Below are 22,589 nucleotides of genomic sequence, written 5' to 3'. Positions count from 1 at the left end.
AAGAGGGAACTTTTGTTTGTATGAGGGACAAGAGCAGCGTATGAAAGAAAACCACGTAACATGTTGTCAGGTTTATTGAAGGGTGTGCGCGTGCGTTGACATCGGGCAGCCGGAGGATGTGACTGCAGTGGACAGTTGTTATTCTTTTTGCCTCTGAGACAGTTTGGGGGAGTTCCCTGCGTGGTCACTCTTGGCAAGGATAGCCTGGCGTCGTTCCAGCCTTTCTTGGTGCAGAGTCTCCCAAACAGAGGTCCCCGCACCAGACTTAGAATTCTAAGATCCACCCAGGATGCGTTCCGGCGATGACAGCCGCCAGTGGGCAGGGTCCCAGCGAGGCTGCCCCCACTGATGCCATCGGTGCTACAGCCGGAGGGGCTCCTCGCCAGCCCAGTCGGCAGGTGATCCTGGGACTGTCGTCTCAGATACAGGGCACCCAGACTGGTTTCCTCCTGCTAGTCCTCAGACAGCTCACGCTCTCCAATACATTACTTCCCCGATTCAGCTGGTTGGGGTTTGAGGCACCCGCGTAGCTCAGTCGTTTGAGTGTCTGCTTCTTGATTTCTGCTCGGGTCATGATCCCAAGGTTGTGGGGTTGAGCCCCACACCAGGCTCTGCACTGACCATGGAGCTGCTTGAGATTCTCTCTCTCTCTCTCTCTCTCTTCCACTGTCCCTCTCCCCCACACACACTCTCCTTCTCTCTTAAAAAAAAAATAAGGGGCACTCAGGTGGCTCAGTCAGTTAATCGTCCAACTTTGGCTCAGGTCATGATCTCACGATCTGTGGGTTTGAGCCCTGTGTCAGGCTGTGCTGACAACTCAGAGCCCGGAGCCTGCTTCGGATTCTGTGTCTCCCTCTCTCTCTCCCCCTCCCCCCCTCATGCTCTGTCTCTGTCTCTCAAAAATAAATAAACATTAGAAAAATAAATAAAATAAAGTAAAATAAAATTAACTGGTTGGGGTTCATTTAAGTTGTTAGCAGCCGGGGGTGGGGTTGGCTCCTGGGTGGCTTAGTCAGCTGAGCGGCTGACTTCAGCTCAGGTCATGCTCTCATGGTTCGGGAGTTTGAGCCCCGCGTCGGGCTCTGTGCTGACAGCTCAGAGCCTGGAACCTGCTTCAGATTCTGTGTCTTCCTCTCTCTCTCTGCCCCTCCCCTGCTCACGCTCTGTCTCTCCCTGTCTTTCAAAAATAAATAAACATTAAAAAAAATTTTTTTTAAAGTTGTTAGCAGCTGGGAATCAAACGTGCTGCAAATACATTGTTCAGCCCCTCATTTGCCATTTAACTTGGCTAGTTTTAAAATCTGAGATAGTCAACTAATTTTCCTTTCAGGTACCTGGAGTTCATGCCGTGCTAAGAGAGGCCTTTATCAATCCAATATTATGAAAAATATTCTTCTGGTGTTTTGCACTTTTATGCTTTATGTTAAAGTCTGATTTTGCTGGTTTCCGATAACCTTTGGTTTGATGGTTTTTCCTTGTATTTCCAGCTTAATATGAGATTTTACTTGGGGTTTATTACATGACTTCATTTATCTTTAAATGCTTATTTAATTTTGAGACAGAGAGAACGTGAGTGGGGAGGGGCAGAGAGAGAGGGGGACAGAGGATCCAAAGCGGGCTCCGGGCTGACAGCAGAGAGCCGGATGCGGGGTTCGAACTCACGAACCACAAGCTCCTGATCTGAGCCAACACTGATGCTCAAGCGACTGAGTCACCCAGGCGCTCCTGGAGTTTATGACACGACTTTAAATATTTGCTCTGTAGCGGCTCCTGGCCAGGGGACCCGACCTGGACGGGGAGGGGGGCAGGGGAGCTCTGGGAGGAAGGGGAGGGGCTGCTGCACCTCTGAGCCACCCCAGCGGCACAGGGGGCTCTGAGTCAGAGAACTCCGAGGGCAGCAGCTGCTGGGATCTCATAACGCCAAGGTCCCGTGTCGTCACAGCTACCCGGTGAGGTTTTCGCGGGGCCTAGACAGCAGGCAGGCCCTAACTGGTGAAAAATCTGCTTGTCCAGGCTATTTTAAAAATCGCTGGCTGTGTAAAAATTCGAATTTGGTGCCAGTGGGCTTTGGAGTCAACAGGTCTCGGCCTGCGGTGGGGAAACGACAAGCCGAGGCCAATGCACAGAGGCCACCCCTGGCCCAGTCATGTAACAGGAGATTAGACACAGCCCAGGCCTGAAGTTTGTAATAAAAGGAGCGAAGCCTACTCCTTACTTGGCCAGGCACCGTGCGGCAGACACAGAGGCCCCCTGTGTCTGAGGAGGAAGAAAGTCCGGGAAAACTGGCCGGTCCCAGCGTCGTACCGACGAACCGTCAAAGATGATTAAGGATGACGGGCCGCGCGGAGTTTCGCGTCCTGTGAACGAGTGGGGGCCGAAGGCTCCACGCAGCGCACATTCCTTCTGTGGAAGCCCAGGGGGGAGAGGCAGGGCCGGGAAGAAAGGCCTTAAAAGGCAATAATAATTAGGGGCGCCTGGGTGGCGCAGTCGGTTAAGCGTCCGACTTCAGCCAGGTCACGATCTCGCGGTCCGTGAGTTCGAGCCCTGCGTCAGGCTCTGGGCTGATGGCTCGGAGCCTGGAGCCTGTTTCCGATTCTGTGTCTCCCTCTCTCTCTGCCCCTCCCCCGTTCATGCTCTGTCTCTCTCTGTCCCAAAAATAAATAAAAACGTTGAAAAAAAAATTAAAAAAAAAAAAAAGGCAATAATAATTAAAAAAAACAGACGGGGTGCCGGGGTGGCTCAGTCGGTGGAGCGTCCAACTTTCGATTTCGGCTCCGGTCATGTTCTCAGGGTGGTGGGATCGAGCCCCGAGTCAGGCTCCGTCCTCAGCACGCAGCCCGCTTATGACTCTCTCTGCCTCTCCCCAACCCCCCAAAATAAAGAAATTTAAAAAATAAATAAATAAAAATCCAGAACCAAAGCAGTGCCAGTAATACGTGAAATTATCTCACGCTTTCCTGTGTTAACTCATTTCTCTCCTCAACGAATCGCCGAAGTGTCCTTCTCCCGTCTTTAAGATGAGCACACAGGTACAGAGAGGTTGATTTACTTACCCAAGGCCACACAGCAAGTAAACGGTAAAGCCTGACTTTGAGCTCAAGGCAATTTATGCCAGGGCCTGTATGCAATCCACAAAATCGGGGCTGGGGGCAAAGAGGTTGTGGGAAGGGAAGAAAAGGAAATGACGTCAGGGAATTAGCAGGTGGTTTTGCTGGTCTCATCTGCCAGGCTCCAAGGAGAAAAAGGTATCCTGATTGGGGGGGGGAGGGATGTATTCTGTGGTGTTGTAAGAGCAGGATCTGGACACCCAGTGTGGGAGGGTGGAGCAGAGGGGGGACCCTGGGTGCGGGGCAGGGAGAACAGCCCGTTTCCACTCCTCTGCACACTCTCTACCCCTCCCCTCGCTTCTCCTCCCCCCTACTTACTCTGCCCCATCCCCCCAAATAAGTAACCTTTTCTTGGATAAGAGCTGACTCCCCGAAGCAGGAAGGCAAGAGGGGAAACTCGGGCTGGAGCCAGCCTGACCTAAGTCTCCAGGACCAGCGGACCCACAACTGCCCTGTTGCTGAACAGCAAGCTCCAGGGACGCACCTGCAGCCTGGGTTGGGGGTCTCCCGGGCTCTCCCTCTCCCGGATTCCTTCAGGTCTGCCTGGTTGTCCTGCCTTAGGACTGATGAGGCGGCCGTGCGTGTCACTACTGCTGGCTCTTAGGGTCCTGCAGTCTCCCCCAAAGACACAAGGCCTGTGAGCACCATCAGCCCCCTGGCACAGGTGGGCAGGGCTCTGCACGAAGGGTGGGTCTTCACGGGGCACAGGGAACGTGTTGACCCCCGCAGCCTGGGGCACAGGTGTCTATCATTTGGTCTTTAATATGCAGGCACCTAGTCACCAGTGAGTTCCAGCTGCTTTTCACGTATTTACTGGCCACTGAGCACCCTCTTTTGTGAGCTACCTAGTCAAGCTGCTCACCTGTTTCTCTGTTACGTGTCTTTTTCTTATTCATTGGCCGGAGTTTGTTATCTTTTCTGGATACGGGCCTTTCGTTGATCCGGCGACCTTGCGGTAATGAAAACAGAGGCTGGAACCAGTCAGGGCCAGGTCAAGCGGGCCAGGAAGCCACAGGGAAAAGCTTTAACTTGAACTCGAGACCCATGGGGACCCAGAGAAGGATTCCTTGCCTCCGGGCTACTCCAAGTTTGGTCTGCCTCTGGCAGGGCTCCCTGGGAGTTTGGTTAGCAATGCAGAATTTGGGGCACCTGGGTGGCTCAGTTGGTTGAGCACCTGACTCTTAATTTTGGCTCAGGTCACGATCCCAGGGTCATGGGATCGAGCCCCGTGTTGGGCTCTGCACTGCATGTGGAGCCTGCTTAAGATTCTCTCTCTCTCTCTCTCTCTCTCTCTCTCTCTCTCTCTCTGTCTCTCTCTTTCTCTCTCTCCCTCTCTCTCTCTCCCTCTCCCTCTGCCCATCTCCCCTGCTTATGTGCTCTCTCTCTCTCTCTAAAATAAAAAATAAAAAACAAGAGAAATGCAGAATTTTACACCCTGTCCAAGACGAGTGAAACTGAGCCAGCCATCGGACCGGATTCCTGGGGACTTGTGTCCACACTGAAGTCTGAGAAGGGCTGGTCTACAGGGGAACCTCAGGATCACACTCCTGCTTCAGAACGTTCCCCACAACTGGGGCGCCTGGGTGGCTCAATCAATTGGGCGTCTGACTTCAGCTCAGGTCATTATCTCACACTCCATGAGTTCGAGCCCCGTGTCAGGCTCTGTGCTGACAGCTCAGAGCCTGGAGCCTGTTTCAGATTCTGTCTCCCTCTCTCTCTGCCCCTCCCCTGCTTGTGCACTCACGCTTGCTTGCTCTCTCTCTCTCTACAATAAATAAACATTAAAAAAAAAAAAAAAAAAAAACAGGAAAGAAAGAAAGATCACCACGACTGTAAAGGACGACTGGATGCGGACCCAGCCATGGCCATGGTTCTGTTCCAAGGTAAATACACTCATTCCCTTGAGCTGTTCGTACAACAGGTCTTTTTTTCTGAGAAGGCCAAAACAGGTGCCTCCCCAAACCTGGTGGTAAGTGGCTGTATATTTACTGAGCTCTTTGTCAGCTGCCCGGGCGGCTGACACGGAGGACAGCGGGACAGCGATCAGCTGCGCCCTGGACCCTCGGAAACCCGGTTCAAAGCCACCTCATCTCATCTCATCTCATCTCATCTCATCTCATCTCATCTCATCTCATCTCATCATCTGCCTAAAGTTCCAAAGTTAGAGAGACCTTTCATTCAGTTATGGGACCCCGCGTAGAGGCCCAAGGGAGCACAACTGTGGAGTTGGGGAGCCTGCCCTCGTCGGCTGTGCGCCCAAGAAGAGGAGCCGGAGTAAGTACCTCGCTTGCCGGCACTGTGCTCCGGGCGGCTGTGACACTCGGGGAACGTAAGCTCACTCACCTGACAAAGGGCGTTGGAAGCCACAGGGGGCGAAAATGCGTGTGAAGTCCTTTGTGAACCACCCTGCCTGTCAAACTATCAGTCTGCACACTGATTATCACCCCGGGGGCCGAAATGAAAGGGAATTGTCTTCTCTTCCTGACGTGTATCTGAAGCGTCTGCGTTTCTTGCGATGAACCTGTAAAAAGTATGTGTATGTCGGTTTTGGGTAAGAGGCTAAAGGATAGAATTTATCCAGTTTCTGGATATATTCTATAAAGTAAATATAAGATATTAGGAATCAAAATGCTTTTCTTCTGTGTTCCTAAGAGCTGATAGCATGCCAAAAAATCTGTATCTATATTGATGTCAATGTCTACGTCTATCTCCATATCCAAATCCAAATCTAAATCTAAATCTATCTATATCTATATCTGTATCTGTATCTATATCCAAATCTATATCTATATCGACGTCAATGTCTATGTCTATATCCATATCCAAATCTATCTGTATCTCTATCTCTATCTCTACCTCTGTCTCTATCGTCTATCTATATCCCAAGACACAAACACAATTACAAAATTGTCACACACACGCACACTCCCAGTCATCACAAGCAGCTTGCAAAGGCGCAGCTCCGTGGCTCTTGTGCTGAGGGTTGCTATGGAAAATCTGAAGCCCACGTGCTTGGTGGCCCGGGGGTCCCCTTTGTTCCATGTGGATTCTGGTAACTTTGCTAGACTGTGGCCCGGTACCACCTTTCGGTGGCCACTTTTCCTGGGACGTGGTGTGCTTCTTTGTGTCCAGAAGGATTTCTTGAGTTTTAACTTTGTTTTATTTTATATTTTTAAAGATTTTATTTTTAAGTAAGCTCCACGCCCCCCATGGGGCGCGAACTCACGACCCCGAGATGAAGAGTTGCACACTCCGCTGACTGAGCCAGCCAGGCGCCCCTTGAGTTTTAACTTTAAATACTTGTTCTGTTCACACTTTTCAGTATTTTTCTTTGGAAGTTCCACCTCGCCTGCATTGGATTTTGCCTTTATTCCGTGTATTTTTTGCCAGACCTTTGTCTTCATTTCATTTTGCTCATTGACCTCATTTTTGTCTTCGTTGTCGATTACTATTTCTTTTTTAACAGTGTCTTTTTCCCCTTGTGTGAATTCTGCTATCTCACTTATTTCTGCAATGGCTTTATTTTCCTTCTCTCTTCTTTGTTAAGCTTGACCAGTTTCCTCTTAATTGCCTCCTGTTTTGCCGTGTCTTCCCTGAGCCCTGAGATCACGTGTTTTGCTCTTATATCATAAAGGAAATCGCTTCACTCGCTTTAAGAAAATGAATCGCAAAAGAATTGTTGATCATTTTCATCAGCTTTTTGGCAACACCTTTCTGGTGAGTGTTCTTTATCTGCCATTTCTTTCTGATTTTCTTTTTCCGGTTTCCATTTGGACCTTGGACCTATATATATGTTTTATTGTGGTAAAATATAGGCAACATAAAACGAACCATTTTAATCATTTTTTAAGTGTACCCTTCAGCAGTATTAAGTACATGTATATTCTTCTGCACCCATCTCCAAAGCTTTTTCATCTTCCCACACTGAAACTCTGTGTCCATTAAGCACTAATTCCCCATTCCTGCTCCCCCCTCCCCGCCCCACCCCTCAGCTCCTGCCGACCACTTTTCTACCCTCCATCTTTGTGAACTTGACTCCTCCAGCACCCGCATATAAATGGAATCCTACAACATTTGTCTTTTGTGTCTGACTCATTCCGCCAAGCATAAAGTCTTCAAGGTTCATCTGTGGTGTGGCATGGGGCAGAATTTCACTCCTTCTTAAGGCTGAATCATATTTCATGGTATATTTTGTATATCTATTCCATATCCCACATGTTATGTTTCTCTACTTACCCATTTGTGTTGTTTCTACCTTTTGGCTATTATGACTAATGCTGCCGTAAACACGGGTTTACACATATCTGCTGGAGAGCCTGCTTTCAGGGTCTTTTTGCATATCTACCAGGCAGTGGATCGCTGGAAATATAGTAATTCTACTTTTAATTTTGGGGGGTAACTGACATACCCGTTGGCTGCACCATTTTACATTCAATACCCTAGCAATGCACAAGTTTCTCCACGCTCTTGCCAACCCTTGTTATTTTCTCTCTCTCTCTCTCTCTTTACAATCTGTATCTTAGCAGGTATGAGATGGTCTCTCATTGTGGTTTGGGTTGGCATCTCCCTGATGATGAGTGATGTGGAGCATCTTTTCGTGGGTTTATTGGCCATTTTTATGTTGTCTTTGGAGAAATGTCTACTCAGGTCCTTAACCCGCTCTTCAGTTGGGTTGATTGTTGTTGGTGGGTTAATATTTTTTTTGTGGAGACCTTGTTTGGGTTGCTTGCTTTCATGGACCAGCTATTTATGGGAGATTGAAATAAGGAAGAAGTCAGGACTGTGTTCTATGGCAACAGAACTGTTCTTTCTGATCTGGGGCGTTCTGCACGAGTTTCTGTTTCTGTTTCCCCCAAGCAGGGGAATCGGGCAGTTTTCAAACTGTTCACGACGCTGACCCTCTTCTCCTCTCGTCTCAAGGACAAACTGCCTCCTCCAGATTCAGCTCGTCTCACCGGCTTTCCTCATTTAGTGCATTGATTCTTGGAGCCAGTCCCAATTTGGTGCCAACCCGCACACTTTATTCTCACCATTTTAAAAAGGGATTTTCCTTTTGCACTTCGGGAATGCCCTTCACCTTGAAGAGGGGCATTTTTCTTTGCAATTACTGGCATCGTCTCTCCTTTTCCTGCCAAAGCCCTGCTCATTCTTCTTGCGTTTGGCAAAGTGGGAAAAAAACGTTACCTATTTCTCACGGTTTCCAATAGATGATGCCTCCATCCTTTCCTTGTTGCTTTTGAGTAATTGCCAAGAGAAGTTGACAACTTGCTCCAGTCGTCCGGCATCCATTTATCCAGAAGTTCCAGCAGCATCACAGGATAACGGAGACATTCTCTCTGTTCTGGGGCCTTCCCTCTGCTTCTATCTCTCAGGCAACTTCCTCCTCGAGTCGTTAGGGGAGCCCTTTCATTCCCCGATTTCCCCTATAATATTGGCACTTGCCAGGGTTCTATTCTTGGCTCTTTCCCGGCTTCTAGTCTCACCGCCTTCCATAGATTCCATATGTTTACCAGTTCTTAGGTCTGACTCACTGGGTCTCAGCTCTGGGTGAAGCCACCCTCCTCCCCGCCCCCAACCTAACTGTGGGGTCTGTTTTCTTCTTTAGGAGGTGAAACTACGTCTCTTCTGGCTCAAGACCCGTTGTCACCTGTAGAGACAGGGCGCGAAGGGGGCCTCGAAGCTCTATGACTACACCATCACCTGGAATCTACCCAGGTAACACCCCCCTTTCCTCAGTAGATTCCTCTGACTACAGCGCCCTCTCTCAACCTATAATGGAAGATGCGGGAGGTTGGCAAGTGACTCGGGGCCCCGAGTGTGTGTGATCCCAGTTCCTAAAGCGAAGGTGAGGGTCTAAGGTCTCATTCTTACCCTATTTCCCGCACAATCTGGCTCACACCCATCTCACAATTTGACCAACAGCATCCAGGGCCCCTTAGCCACAGGGCCGATATTTTATAAACCCCAAATCAGAATATGTATCCAGATCACGATAGAACACCTGCGTGAGCCCCACCGACCCCGGCGACTCTCAGCCGGATTTGAATACTGTTCTGCATACAAGAGATATCCTGGAATGAAAAGGACCCAAAAGGTCAGCACAACAGGTTAGGAACGCTTGTCACGTGTGGAGTGTTTTAAAAGACGACAATATTGATACTTAACGACGTTAACGTGCCCGACTCTTGCTCGCCTCGGCATGTGCCCGGCGGTATTGCCTGTGCTAAATGCCTTTACCAAAGCGAGCTGGCGAGTTTGTCGTGACCAGGGGGGTGAGGAATAAAGATGCCTCGTTATGAAGTTGTTTTTAGTTCACTGGTTTTCGTTGTGAAAGCAGCATGTGATTTCTGCAGCACGTTTCGGTAAGACAGATGAGGGGAAGGTACAGGTGTGGGTCGTCCGTCCCCTAAGCGTCTCTCCCCCGGGCTGAGCCTGCTCACCGCTGGGTGTAGCTCCACCCAGAACTCCCCCCGTGGTCCTAGACCCCTGCATATACAATCTTTTTAAAAATCGAGACTATGTTCTTCAATTTTTTTTCTTAACGCATTCTGGATCTTCCTTCCAGGTCGGTTCATATAGATTGGTTTCATTCTTCTTTGTGTCCGTAAGTCTTTCTTTTATATTGGTGTGTTTTCATGGGAACAGTCCCCCTCCAGGGATATTGCAAATTGTTTCCATTTCTCTTGACCACCTCAAGGCACTAGTGAAGGTTTTTATCACACACCCTTCTCTGTATGTGCTGTTGTGTTTGCGTGGGGTGAATTTCTAGAGGGGGGATGTGAGCCTCAGCATATGCACGTTCTGTGTTCTGAGCTACTCTAAATCGTCCTTCCAAAAGTTCTATCACTTTATGCTCCAACAAAGTGCCTGAGAATACACATTCTCTCCCCTCTCTCTTTCTCAGCAACACGGGATGCTTTTATTCTTTTCACTTTTGCCAAAGTGGTCAAGGAGATGGTATCTTGCTGTGGTCTAGATATTCATTTTGGGGGCTGCTAATGATGTTAAGCATCTTTACATGTGTCCGTTGGCCATTGTACCTCTTCCTCTGTGAAAGCCTTTGCGAAGAACACGAGAAATGCCTGTTTATAGAAAATGAGAACAAGTGAAGTTTGAAATAGCTAGGATTTTGTTATTACCCTCTAAGTCTTCAAAAAAGAGGAGGTGTGGGCGAGGGCTGGGGCCAGGTTTCAGGCACAGGAAAGAGAAACATTTATCAATCACATTAAAAACCTTTAAAAATGAAAAGCTTCTAGGGGTGCCTGGGTGGCTCAGTCAGCTAAGCATCTGGCTCTTGATTTCAGCTCAGGTCAAGACCTCACAGTTCATGAGATAGAAACCCACGTCTGGCTCTGCGCAGACAGCACGGCGTCTGCTTGGGATTCTTTCTCTCTCCCTCTCCCCCATTTGCGTGTGTGTGCACTCTCTTTCTCTCAAAAATAAATACACTTAAAAAAAATCAAAAGCATCCTGATGAAGATGTGGCAAACAAGACAATCTGCAGATTCTTTTAAGCTTCCAGAAAACAAGCAATTCTCACGTCACACAAATTGCCCCAGAAACAAAAATCACAGCATGCAAGTGAGCACATTCTATGATGTGAATATAACACTGATAATAAGCCTTGATTACCTGGAAGGGAAACCATAGCTCAATATTTATGACTCTGAGATGAACATATTGAATACAGTAGGGAATGTAAATCTATAATAGGCTGATACAAAACCCTGCAATGACCAAGTTGGGTTCTTCACGGAACAGAAGGACAATTCGATATGTGGAAATTTACGCACACCATACACCTTATTCATGGGATAGATAAAAAAAGAAAATTATGATCATCTCATTAGAGTCTGAAAATTCAGTACCTAATCCTAAGAAAAATATTGAAATATAGGAATAAAACACACACCTTATCACGATGAACAGTGGTTTTTGTAAGCCAGCTGCCAACAGTGAAATACTAGGATCCATAAAATTAAGTAATTTAAGATTTCAAACTAACCCAATAAGGCATAGATCCAAAATAAGGAATATGAGTCTTAAAAAAAAAATAAGAAAGAAACCCAGCATTATGTATTCACGAAGCATTCATTCGACAACTATTATAATTAGTAAAACTTCAGTGAAGCCCAGAGGAGTATTAAAGACGAATAATATCTCTGTTGAGCAACAAAGCAGGTTAGAAAACACAACATTAGGGGCCCCTGGGTGGCTCTGTCGGTTGGGCGTCTGACTCGATCTCAGCTCAGGTCTTGACCTCAGGGTCGTGAGTTCAGGCCCGCGTTGGGCTCTCTGCACTGGGCATCAAGACTACTTACACACACACACACACACACACACACACACACACACACACATGTTAAAAGATACTATTCACAATAGCATGAAAATAGCATGAAAACAATTTGAAGTAACCAGGAAACAATGCCAGCCTGACGCATCAAGAAGTAACAAATCTCGCTTCAAGGCGCTCACACCGTGCCACGGGGGTGCCACCCCGTGCCACCCCGTGCCATGGGTTGGGAACGTAGCAGATCCTCGGATTTAAGCAGGGATATGTCCTGAGCCCTCCTCAGTGGCCTGTATCTGCACATACTACGACAGCAGGTAACTGCCTTCATGAAGTGTAACGAGAATCACTAGGAGCTCCCGGCCCCTGCGTGTGCGCCCTCACACCCGGAACCGCAGAAAGCCAGGAAGCAGAGGGGGACACGGGAGCCCGTCACCGGCCCCGGCCGCCGGCCAGAGCCGCCGCTGCAAACAGGACGGGCTTGGTGCCATTACACACAGGCGGACTCATAGGGGTGACGAGACCACGGCAGCCCCGATGGGCCACGAGGTGCGGCCCCCTCTTGCCACGCAGCGCGGAGGAGCGCTATGGAAAATGCTTGTCGCGTAATATTACCGTTTGAAGCCAGCACACACGGCGGCGAAACGTTATCCAAAGCCAGTGGAAAAGGACACGCCCTTGAAGCCAACCGGAAGTGGGTGAGCCAAGTCGATGGTTATGTTGCAGCCGTGGGGGTGGTTTGTGTCCAAGTACACGGAGACCGCATTTCAAGCGGTTTTTGAGCAAGAGAAAAAGCCGCGACGGAAGCGTCTTTAAACGGGGGCCAGTGTGCCGCGCTGCCCGTGCAGGGGGGACGCTCATTGTCCCTCTACCCTTCTGCATTCTTAGCCTGAGGCCCTGTCATAAAAGACTGACGAGAGAAAAATGAACGTGCGTGGCCTCACGTACACGTGGGGAGTGGCTGAGGGGGAAAATGATTCCCCAAGGTGGCTGAGAATTCAGTCTTACATGCCAATTTTTAAAAATTTTTATCTATTTTTAATTTTTTTAATGTTTATTTTTGAGAGAGAGAGAGAGAGAGACAGAGACAGAGCACAAGCGGCAGAGGGGCAGAGAGAGAGGGAGACACGGAATCCGAAGCAGGCTCCAGGCTCCGAGCTGTCAGCACAGAGCCCAACGTGGGGCTCGAACCCACGAACTGCGAGATCATGACCTGAGCTGAAGTCGGACGCTTAAGCGACAGAGCCACCCAGACACCCCTATTTATTTATTTTTGAGAGAGAGAGAGAAAGAGCGTGAGCAGGGAAGGGGCAGAGAGAGAGGGAGACACAGAATCCCAAGCAGTCTCCATGCTGTCAGCACAGAGCCTGAAACGGGGCTTGAACTCACAAAACCGTGAGATCATGACCTGAGCTGAAACCACAAGTCAGACACTTAACCTACTGAGCCACCCAGACCCCCCTTAAATACCAATTTAATAGGAAAAAGGGAGGGGGGGTAGGCCTCTTAGGGGGGAATAAATGCTTTCCAAGAAAGACGAATGGGCCCTTAGAAGAACAGGCAGGAGGTATGATAGCTTGTGACAAAGTGGGTCTGGGTGTGGTGTCAACCTCCAGTCTCCTGTGACAAGAGGCTGTGGACACCCCCAGGGGGCATCTAAGACATCAGAGCACCTCTCGCGGGATATGTCTTTAGGCAGATGAGGGGAGTTCAGAGAACGCCTCTTCCTGCCTTTGTATTTCAAGTGCCTTCAGCTCCAATCAATCAGTATCCCAAAGCGGCATCTTTTGGAGTGACACCTGTCACCCTCACCTGCCTGGTTGAAACAACCAGCCAGCCAATGGACTCATCTCTGCGGAGGCTTCGGCAGAGACTGGACAATCCTGCCGGGACTGTAGATGGTAGAGGGTTGGACAGAATGGTCTCTCCCTTGCCTTCAAATTTACAGTGACATAAATAACATGACCTTGACCATCTTGTGCCTGTCGTTGGCTTATTGGATGATTATCAGAAGGCTTGGTGACTTCATCTGTTAAGATCACGATTTCCGGGGCGCCTGGGTGGCGCAGTCGGTTAAGCGGACGACTTCAGCCAGGTCACGATCTCACGGTCTGTGAGTTCGAGCCCCGAGTCGGGCTCTGGGCTGATGGCTCAGAGCCTGGAGCCTGTTTCCGATTCTGTGTCTCCCTCTCTCTCTGCCCCTCCCCCGTTCATGCTCTGTCTCTCTCTGTCCCAAAAATAAATAAATGTTAAAAAAAAAAAAAAAAAAAAAAAAGATCACGATTTCCTAAGTCTTTGGCCAATCTGCTTTGCCACCAGAAACCTGAGAAATCGCCTGTTTTACCACCTTCTAGCTAGCAGTAGGTATTATCAGAGTTTAATTGGTCAAAATCCTTAGGCCAAAAAGCTATGAAATTTTTGAGATGTTAAGATTTTTAAAAGTGTATTTATTTTGAGAGACAAGGAGAGAGAGAGAGAGAGAGGGAGAGAGAGAGAGAGAGAATCAGTGGGGGAGGGGCAGAGAGAGAAGGAGAGACAGAGAGCCCCAAGCAAGCTCCACCCTCCACACTGAGCCTGACGCAGGGCTCGATCCCACAAATCCCACAAACTAGGAAATCATGACCTGAGCTGAAATCAAGAGTCGGATGCTTAACCGACTGAGCCATCCAGGCGCCCCATAGACGTTAAGATTTTTGATGTCTTCTAACTTTGTTTTTCTTATCCCCCCAATTATAACTAGATAGTCCCTTGTGCGGGCACATCAGTAAATATCTCCGGGACAAGATGAGCACGCGATGTGTACTCTTTCACCCAGAGGCCTGGGAAGGCTGGGGGAGAGGAGTGGTTTGGACAGGTAATCCTAGAACAGGGATGTGTCGGGGGTGGGGGCGGGGGGCGGGCAGGGAATCCCCAGAATGTGCATTCTGGGAGGGCAGGGGTTTGGGCTGCCGTACTCAGCGCCATAATCCCAGCCTCTAGAACAGCGTCGGACACAGACCTGACACTCAGGACATTTGCACGAGGGCAGGAAATCTGATTGTTAATATCCAAATTCCGTCGCTAGGCTCTCATCAGCCTCACAGTAGGAAACGCACAAATGGGTTCCAACTAAGTGGGCTGAAGTGTTCATCACGGGTTACCTCCCTTTGCAACCGGAAATGTGCAGAAACGGGGGGCTGGGGGGAAGGATTTACACATCCTCACAAAACTTGGCCCAGCCTCCCTCCACCTGTCCGTCCGTCTTCTGCTCTTTTGACCCCACCTCACGGCGCCGGTTAATCCTGAAGCAGCTCAGAACAGAGTCCTTCCCATGGGCTGCTGGCTGAGAACCCCCGCTCGGACCAAAGTTAATTAGGTCACTTGCACGGTGCCCGGACAGAGAGATGGTTTTCTCTTTCTTAGGGGAATAGTAGTCTCGACCGGCAGGTGGGGCCGGCCAGAAGCTTCTGGAAAACTGGAGTCCCGGGTTCTTACCCTAATTCCATCACAAACTGGGTTGTCATGTAGGGAAGGTCACCTCGCCCTTGGGCCAGCGTTCTCCTCTGTGACTGAGGGAGCAAACGAGGCAGGTGGCCGCTTTCCTTCCGTGTCAGGCCTGCAGAGGACATCACAGGCCGATGTAGCCTACACGTGTGTCGAAATAGTGTGAACGTGGTCTGGACGTCCTTCCAGTAACGGCAGGGGCGTGGACGCCTTTGCCCTCTATGGACGGATGATCTGGGGAGCCTTCCACCAACACCCTATAGATCTGAGACAGGCTAGAGGGGGGCTGGACTCCTAGGCGTACAGAGACGTCCCAAAGAAAACTCCGAGCAAGCCGTTTTTTTTTTTAATTTATTTTTATTTTGTTTTTTTTTTGTGATCTGTCCTCAAGATTCGCTTCTTTGTGTTTTTAAGTGTATTTATTTTGAAAGTGAGAACCGGTGGGGGAGGGGCAGCGAGAGGGGGAGACAGACGATCCAAAGCAAGCACGGTGCTGGCAGCGCAGAGCCCGATGCGGGGCCCGATCTCACCAACCGTGAGATCATGACCTGAGCCAAAGTCAGACGCTTAACTGACTGAGTCACCCAGGCACCTGTGAGTAAGCCTTTTTTTCGAGAGTGATGTCATGACGGGGAAGGATGTCCAAAGGCCCCTCCCGCTTCCCTGGGCGAGGGTCACTTGGCTGGTCTACCTGAGGCTTTGCCCAAGGAGCAAAGAGATTGTCAAGGGACTCTTTATGGAGGCCTTGGGGCTGCTTGGCCTCAGTATAGTTTTTCCACGAGCCCTGCCTTCTTTCCCAAACACCTCCTCTCCAGTATGGCTTACGGTATTCCTTAAACCCGTGCCCAATCTGTTGTAGACAGACAGGAACAAACCTAGGGGGCATCCGAGTCAGATTCTGTTACATACCACAAGAAGCCAATTACAGCATCCTGCGCCGTCCAGCAGGGTCCCCTTGGGAAGCTCCCGATCCTATCAGATAATTTCACTTAGAACGGTGATTTTCTCAAAGACCCTGCCAAACTCTGGTGTTCCAGGAGCTGGACCAAAGGGATTCCACGGGAAAATTGAATGACGGCAGTCTCGTCTCCAAAGCGTAGGGAACATTTGAGTTAATGGAGAGAATTTTCTCAGCGGGACATTTTTCTTTCTTCTCCACCACTTTTTCTTAGGATTACATGCTTCTCCTCCTTGCCTGTTCGCGAGCGAACAGAGCAGAAGCTTCTGTGTCTGGGTGCGACCACGTTCCCCAAATAACACAACGCTGGCAAGACGGATAGTACACCATTGGCCCTCCTCTATGGAAGATATTACATTATAATCAGGGTCTCACTGAAGGTTCTCTCTCCTTTTTCTTTGGAAGTATAGGCTATTCGATTAACTTCCTGAAATAATTCGATTACCCACACACGATACAAAACTCAAAAGGAACAGAAGGGCAAAGGTTAAAAGTAAATCTCCCTCAAACCTTTCCCAGCTGCCCGGCTCTTTTGCCCAGAAGCAACCACAATTTCCCGGTAGATCCCCTTTTAACATCAAAAAAGAAAATCAAACCACCTCCTCTATATATAGGCTGTTAGAACTCTTATTTTCCTGGATAGAATTGTTTGCAATCTGTTATTAGTGTTTAAGTTTTATATGTATGCATATATACATATACATATATATATATATGAATATGTATGTATATATTCATTAAGAAAAGATTACAGAAGTCAGTCAATGCTTTCAGGGTACATTTTATTCATCACATTAGTCTCCATTATGGGCAGAAGAAAGCGAGCTGTCCACGGGTGAATGGACTGGGAAGCCGTTCTGTAGGCACAGCATGATCGCTTGAACCGTGTCTCCTGCTATAAACACACGGTCCCCGGGGTCCCCGGGGTCCCCGGTCACGTGGCTCCCCGCTTATACCTTGATTCTCAGGGCCCTGCTCCCTGAATGTGTTAGAGAACTCCGATTAGCAGAAGTTTGTAGCTTACTGCTGAGCCTGCTCTAGAGCTGGAAAACGAACCAAGTGATATGAACTGTACATCCTGACGGAAGAGCTGACACGGTATAAGGAAGCATCTGTGCCAGGAAACCTATCCGAGGAAGAAAAAGCGTTTCTCTTCTGTTTCCCCTTGCAGAAGTAGAAGCTGGAAAAGAGCATCAGAGAGCTGCACGCTATTGCCAAGTGGACGCGACCCATAAGATGCTCGCCAAGACCAGCCTGGTGGCCGGCGCCTCAGACGCCGTCCCTGGCGTCTTAAGCATCTTGGGTTTGGCCCTGGTACCCGTGACGGTAGGGGGAGTCTGATGCTCTCAGCGGTGGGGCTGGGCCTGGGGGCAGCCGCTGCTGTCGCCAACATGTCGACGAGTGTCTTAGAAAATAGAAGCAATATGGCAGCCAGAGGAAGAGCCAGCAGACTGGTGCCTATGGAAACAATGACGGAGTACAAAGCTTTTGAAGAAATAAGGCTGTCTGAAATCAGTGTTGTGTGCGTTGATAGGTGTGTCAGACTCATCAAGAAGGTCAAGGGACTTCGTGCCTCCCAGATGGCCAAAGCCAACTCTGGCTTCATGGCTATAGGTCAATACGGCCATAAGCCGTCTCCCCTTCTGGAGGGCCAGAGGGCTGCAGAGAGCAGCTGAAGGCTCAGTCCTGTCCGTGAGCAAAGGTGTCCGGGTGCCGGGTGCTGCTGGGGCTGGCTTGTCACCTTCGCAAGACGTGCAAAGCCTGCAGAGCCGGAAGCACCTGGAGGAGGGGGCGAGGGCAGAGACAGCCGAGGCACTGAGGACACTCGCCAAGGAGCCGGAGCAGGAGCTGAGGCAGCTCACCCGGCACCACAAGCTGACCATCCAGGGGCGGGGCTGCCGGAGAAGCCCGTTCCTGAAGGAGGAGGTAGGAAGGGGGTGCGGAAGGCAGACGTGGTCCCCGTCTTCCTAGAGCCTCCCAGGAGGCAAATGCTGGGTCGGTAGACGCATACACAAATACATGATCAGAACTGTCCTTTCTTCAGAGAGAGGACTTTGCCCACGCCCTTCAGCTAAATTAGGCCCCTCCTCTTCTTTCCAGAACCCCACTGTTTTCTCTCAAGGCGCTGAGCACATGCTTTAGAAATCACATATTTCACGTAGGTATTCCCCGTCCGTCTTCCCGTACGATGTACCCTCTGGGAGGGCAGGGATGGGTCCCCAGCCTCCCGCAGCACCTGGCACGCCATAAGGGTGCCACAAACCTGTGTTGGACGACCTGAGGTGGCATTCCAAATGAGTTGGGAAAGGATTTTTATTTGAAAAAAACGGTTGAGAGCTCTAGCCTCTCTTATTTGGGGACGTTCAATACCCAGCTTTAAAAACAGAAGTGAAAACTACCACATAGAGGAGAATTTCAAAACTCCTCTTTAATTTTACAGAGAGTATGAAATAAGACTGGGCAGCAAAGCCGCTGACTGAGACCCTGACAAGGGACACACAAGCCTTTGCCGAAGGTGTGAAGGCTCATGAATTCATTCATTCGTTCATTCATTCACAGTTTCTATTTAACTTTTTAAAATTTAAATTTTTTTTTTTATTTTAGAGATAGGGTGTGAGCAGGGAAGGGGCAGAGAGAGAGAGAGAGAGAGAGAGAGAGAATCTCAAGTAGGCTCCACACTCAGCACAGAGCCCAATGCAGGGCTCGATCCCACAACCCTGGGATCATGACCTGAGCTGGAATCAAGAGTCAGACGCTCAAGTGGCTGAGCCACCCAGGTGGCCCCTTAGATTTTAATCAGCTGAGGTCACGAAAGGGTCCAAGGGCTAAAGGGAGTGTTCCCAAACTTGTCTGCATGTTGGAAGTGCCTGGGAAGCTGTGACAAATACTGATGAGCAGGTGAGTCCCGCTTGCTCTTAGGGACTGGGATTTAATTGATCTGGGGTATGACCTGGACTGGGGGGGGGGGTGTTGCAGGATCCCCAGATAATTCCGTTCTACAGCCAAGTTTGGGAAACTTTGCTTTTAAGGAGTGAGGTGTTCTTACTCACTGCATCAATATACTTTTACTCTTTGGGTACATCTTCTAACTTCTTGTCTTTTTAATTTTTTAATGTTTTTAAATTTATTTTTAAAGGAGAGAGAAGGACAGAGCATGAGCGGGGGAGGAGCAGAGAGAGAGGGAGACACAGAATCCCAAGCGGGCTCCAGGCTCTATGCTGTCAGCACAGGGCCTGATGCGGGGCTTGAACTCATGAACTGTGAGATCATGACCTGAGCCGAAGTCGGATGTTCAACTGACTGAGCCCCCCTAACTTTTTTTTTTTTAATGTTCATTTTTGAGAGAGACAGAGAGCATGAGCGGGGGAGGGGCAGAGAGCGAGAGTAAGAAAAAGAATCCCAAGTAGGCTCTGCGCTGTCAGCAAAGAGCCGGAGGTAGGGCTTGAACTCACGAGTTGTGAGATCATGACCTGAGCTAAGAGTTGGACGCTTAACCGACTGAGCCACTCAGGCGCCCCATATAGCCTAGCTTCTTAATAACCAGCGGAAGATCTGGGGGTAAACTATGAGACACGAGGCTTCGTATTCGAAAGCGTCTTGCCTGTCATGGAGTACAAGCCAGGTCGTCGTGAGAAAAGACACAGTCTCTGCTCTAATGGCCCTGGGGACCCACCAGGGGGACAGACCCCAGATGAGCCATTAACAAGGAAGAGAGGTGGAAGGTACCACCCAAGGATCACAGGGGCTGTGGGAGACCCTGACAGGGGTACCTACTCTTGGGTAGGCTCCTGATTCTGCTACCCGTGTGTGCAATCCTGGGCTCGCGTCTCTGCCGCGTCACCTCACTGAGCCCTGCACGCACCCCGGCTGTGTGCATCTCCAGCCAGAGGGGCCACTCGTTGTGGTATTCAATGCACGGACACCCACGGGGCGCCTCTTTGCCGGCAGTACTCCAGACCCGGCCGCACGAGAGACACAGAAGGACCCGGTGTGGAACTCGAGCCACGTGTCAGCCCTGGCATGGCTGGACGCCCAGGTGAACCTTCTGGAAGATTCTAATTATTGCCACAGACGTGAGTAAACTACTTCCGTTTCCTCTTTGTCCTCGCCGGTCGAGCTGCCTCCACGGAACCTTGGTTTAGCAGAGGCAAAATACAAGTGTCCAACTAGGAAAACTCAGGGCAGGGAAATTTAATGATCGTCGAAGTCCAGCACTGGCCCATGGTAATCCTCGGGGGCTCCGGAACTACTCGGGACGGAAGGGAAATGTGCGAGAGATAAGAGTTTCTGTGTGTACAGATGGGGTCGGGGGCCAAGGAGACTTAAGTTGGACGCTTAACTGACTGCGCCACCCAGGCGCCCCAGCCAAGGAGACTTAAATATGCATGTTAATTTAAGTTGAGGTTGGGCCACGTTTGGAGCACGTGTCTTCTCCAGATTGTACGTAACTACACAGAGCATTTAGAATTAAAGTTTTTAAAAAAAAAAAAAAAAAAACTCCTTCATTTTTATATATATTTTTAAGGTTTATTTATTTTTGAGAGAAAGAGAGCATGAGGCGGGGAGGGCAGAGAGAGAAAGGGAGACGCAGAATCCGAGGCAGGCTCCAGGCTCCAAGCCGTCAGCACAGGGCCCCACACAGGGCTCGAACTCAGAACGGCGAGATCATGACCTGAGCTGAAGTCAGCCACCCAACCGACTGAGCCACCAGGCACCCCCAAAATTTGATTTCTTAAAAAGGAGGACCACAACCCATAGCCTGCTGGACTTAATTTAGTTTCTTAAATCACTTCAATGAATACAGCCTCTGCCTCACTACTGACTGAAGCCATAATGGGAGGAGAATGAGGTTTCTAAAAGACCATTCCCGTGGCTGAAAACCAAGAAGTCTAGTCTTTTGGGTTCTTGAACCCGACTCCAACGTGAGTGTGTGTGTGTGTGTGTGTGTGTGTAACCAACACATTAAGGTAGAAAATGCTTGACTGTTCCACCATAAGAAAATTCTAGGCTAACCTGACTGATTCATGAGCCTGTTTTGCAGACGTTGACCATCCACCAGTAAGACTGGCTAAGATGGGAGCACACTGGGAAGAATTCTTGGAACCGTGAAGAAGGGACCGGGAGTGAGCGAAAGTAATCTCTGCGAGGACACACCCCAAGATCTCCCCCCACGCGTGACGCTCACACTGCCATTTTTGACCAGGTGTCCCATGAAGAGACAGGAGTCCTGAATGCGCTTGTTCAGAAAGGAAGACACCTGTCCTTCCCTATATCCACGTAGTGTATTTCGTCCAACTTCTATGCTGATTACAAAGGAAATGAAAGAATATGAACGGACAGCCAGATGAAGAGATATGTAGGGCGAGGACCTGAACAAAGGAGCTTCTGTCCTAGCTAAAGTTTGGGCCCCAACATGGTGGCCCGTGGAGGTGTTCTGGCTCCCCCGATTTGGAAGCTCGCTGAACCCTCTCCATTTTGGGGTTTTAGAGGCTGCATTACAGAGGCACGATTGTTTAATTCCTTGGCCATTGGTTGATTCAACCTTCAGCCCCTCTCCCCTCCCAGGAAATCAGTCTCTACGCACAGCACGGTTGGTTTCCCTGGCAACCAGCCCCCATCCTTAGGTGTTTCCCCAAGCCCACCTCCTGCAGACACACCACATGCTGTGAATAACAAGGCACCCGGTTCACCTTTAAGGCTCTGAAGCATTTTCAGGAACTGAGGACGAGACTAAATATCAAAACACAAGGTTTACCCATTGCTCTTAACACTCAGGAAATTCCAAGGGTTTGGGGAGCTGTAAGCCAGCAACTGTGGATGAAGACCAAATATATAATGAAAAATATATTTTGGTCCTCCAAATGAATGACCAAATGTATATATTTCTTACAAATCACAATATTGCTCCTAGGTAGTCTCCAACCTGTTCATCCATCCATCTCACCTATTCGTCCGTTAATCTCATCCATCCATCTCATCTATCCATCTGTCCATCCATCCATCCACCCCATCGATCCATCCATCCATTCACTCATCCATCCATTCACCCATCCACCCATCTAGATACTTAATACCTACCAAGTGAAAGGCATTTTTCTAAGCAGTGGGATAGAGCAGTGAACAAAACACATCCCTGCCTTCATGGGGTTTATAGTCTCGTGGTGAGAGAGTCAGTGGGAGAGGCAGACAAGAAACACAAGAAATAAGTAAATTATACAGTATAATATAAACTAATGGATGTTAGGGAGAAGGATGAATCTGGGAAGGAGGCTGGGGAGTGTAGGGTGGGGCAAGAACGCAATTTTAAATAAGATCATCAGGGAAAACCTCAGGGAGGCTTTTATCTGAGCAAAGACATGAAGGCGTTGAGGGAGCCAGCCAAGAAGATATCTGGGAGAAGAGCATTCTGGACAGAGGGACAGCAAAGACAGGTTTAGGGAGCTGGAAGGAGGCTGCATGACAGGAGCAGAGTAATGGCTTGGGGGCACCAAGAGGGGAAGGGAGATGAGGTCAGATGGAGGCCAAAAAGTGCAATGTCTTATAAGCTATGGTAGGATTTTGGCTTTTACTGGGTGAGATGGGTAAACATCGGGAGGGTTCAAGCGGAAGGATGACATAATCTCCCTTAGCTTTTAACAGCATCCCTGCGGCTGTTGTGTGGGGAAGAGACCATAGGGGCAAGGCTACCACAGGGACTGACACAGTCCTTGGGAGAGAAGATGGTGGCTTGAAATGGGGTGGCCGTGGA

At 49.4% G+C, this 22,589-nt stretch overlaps 1 protein-coding gene across 1 annotated transcript in view; it reads left to right on the top strand.

Moving 5' to 3' along the window:
• Positions 1-302: 302 nt before the first annotated feature.
• APOL5 (apolipoprotein L5) overlaps positions 303-22,589 on the top strand; it is a 29,867-nt gene continuing 7,580 nt past the window's right edge. The window contains 5 exon segments of the mRNA XM_025926452.1: positions 303-441; positions 16,930-17,052; positions 17,055-17,174; positions 17,177-17,459; positions 17,461-17,767. Coding sequence (XP_025782237.1) covers positions 303-441; positions 16,930-17,052; positions 17,055-17,174; positions 17,177-17,459; positions 17,461-17,767 — 972 coding nt within the window.

Source organism: Puma concolor, chromosome B4 (genome assembly GCF_028749965.1).
Source record: "Puma concolor isolate L17-30 chromosome B4, mPumCon1.1.hap2, whole genome shotgun sequence".
NCBI lineage: Eukaryota > Metazoa > Chordata > Mammalia > Carnivora > Felidae > Puma > Puma concolor.
Note: the sequence above shows the minus strand (reverse complement) of the source record. Positions and strands in the feature narration are given on the sequence as shown.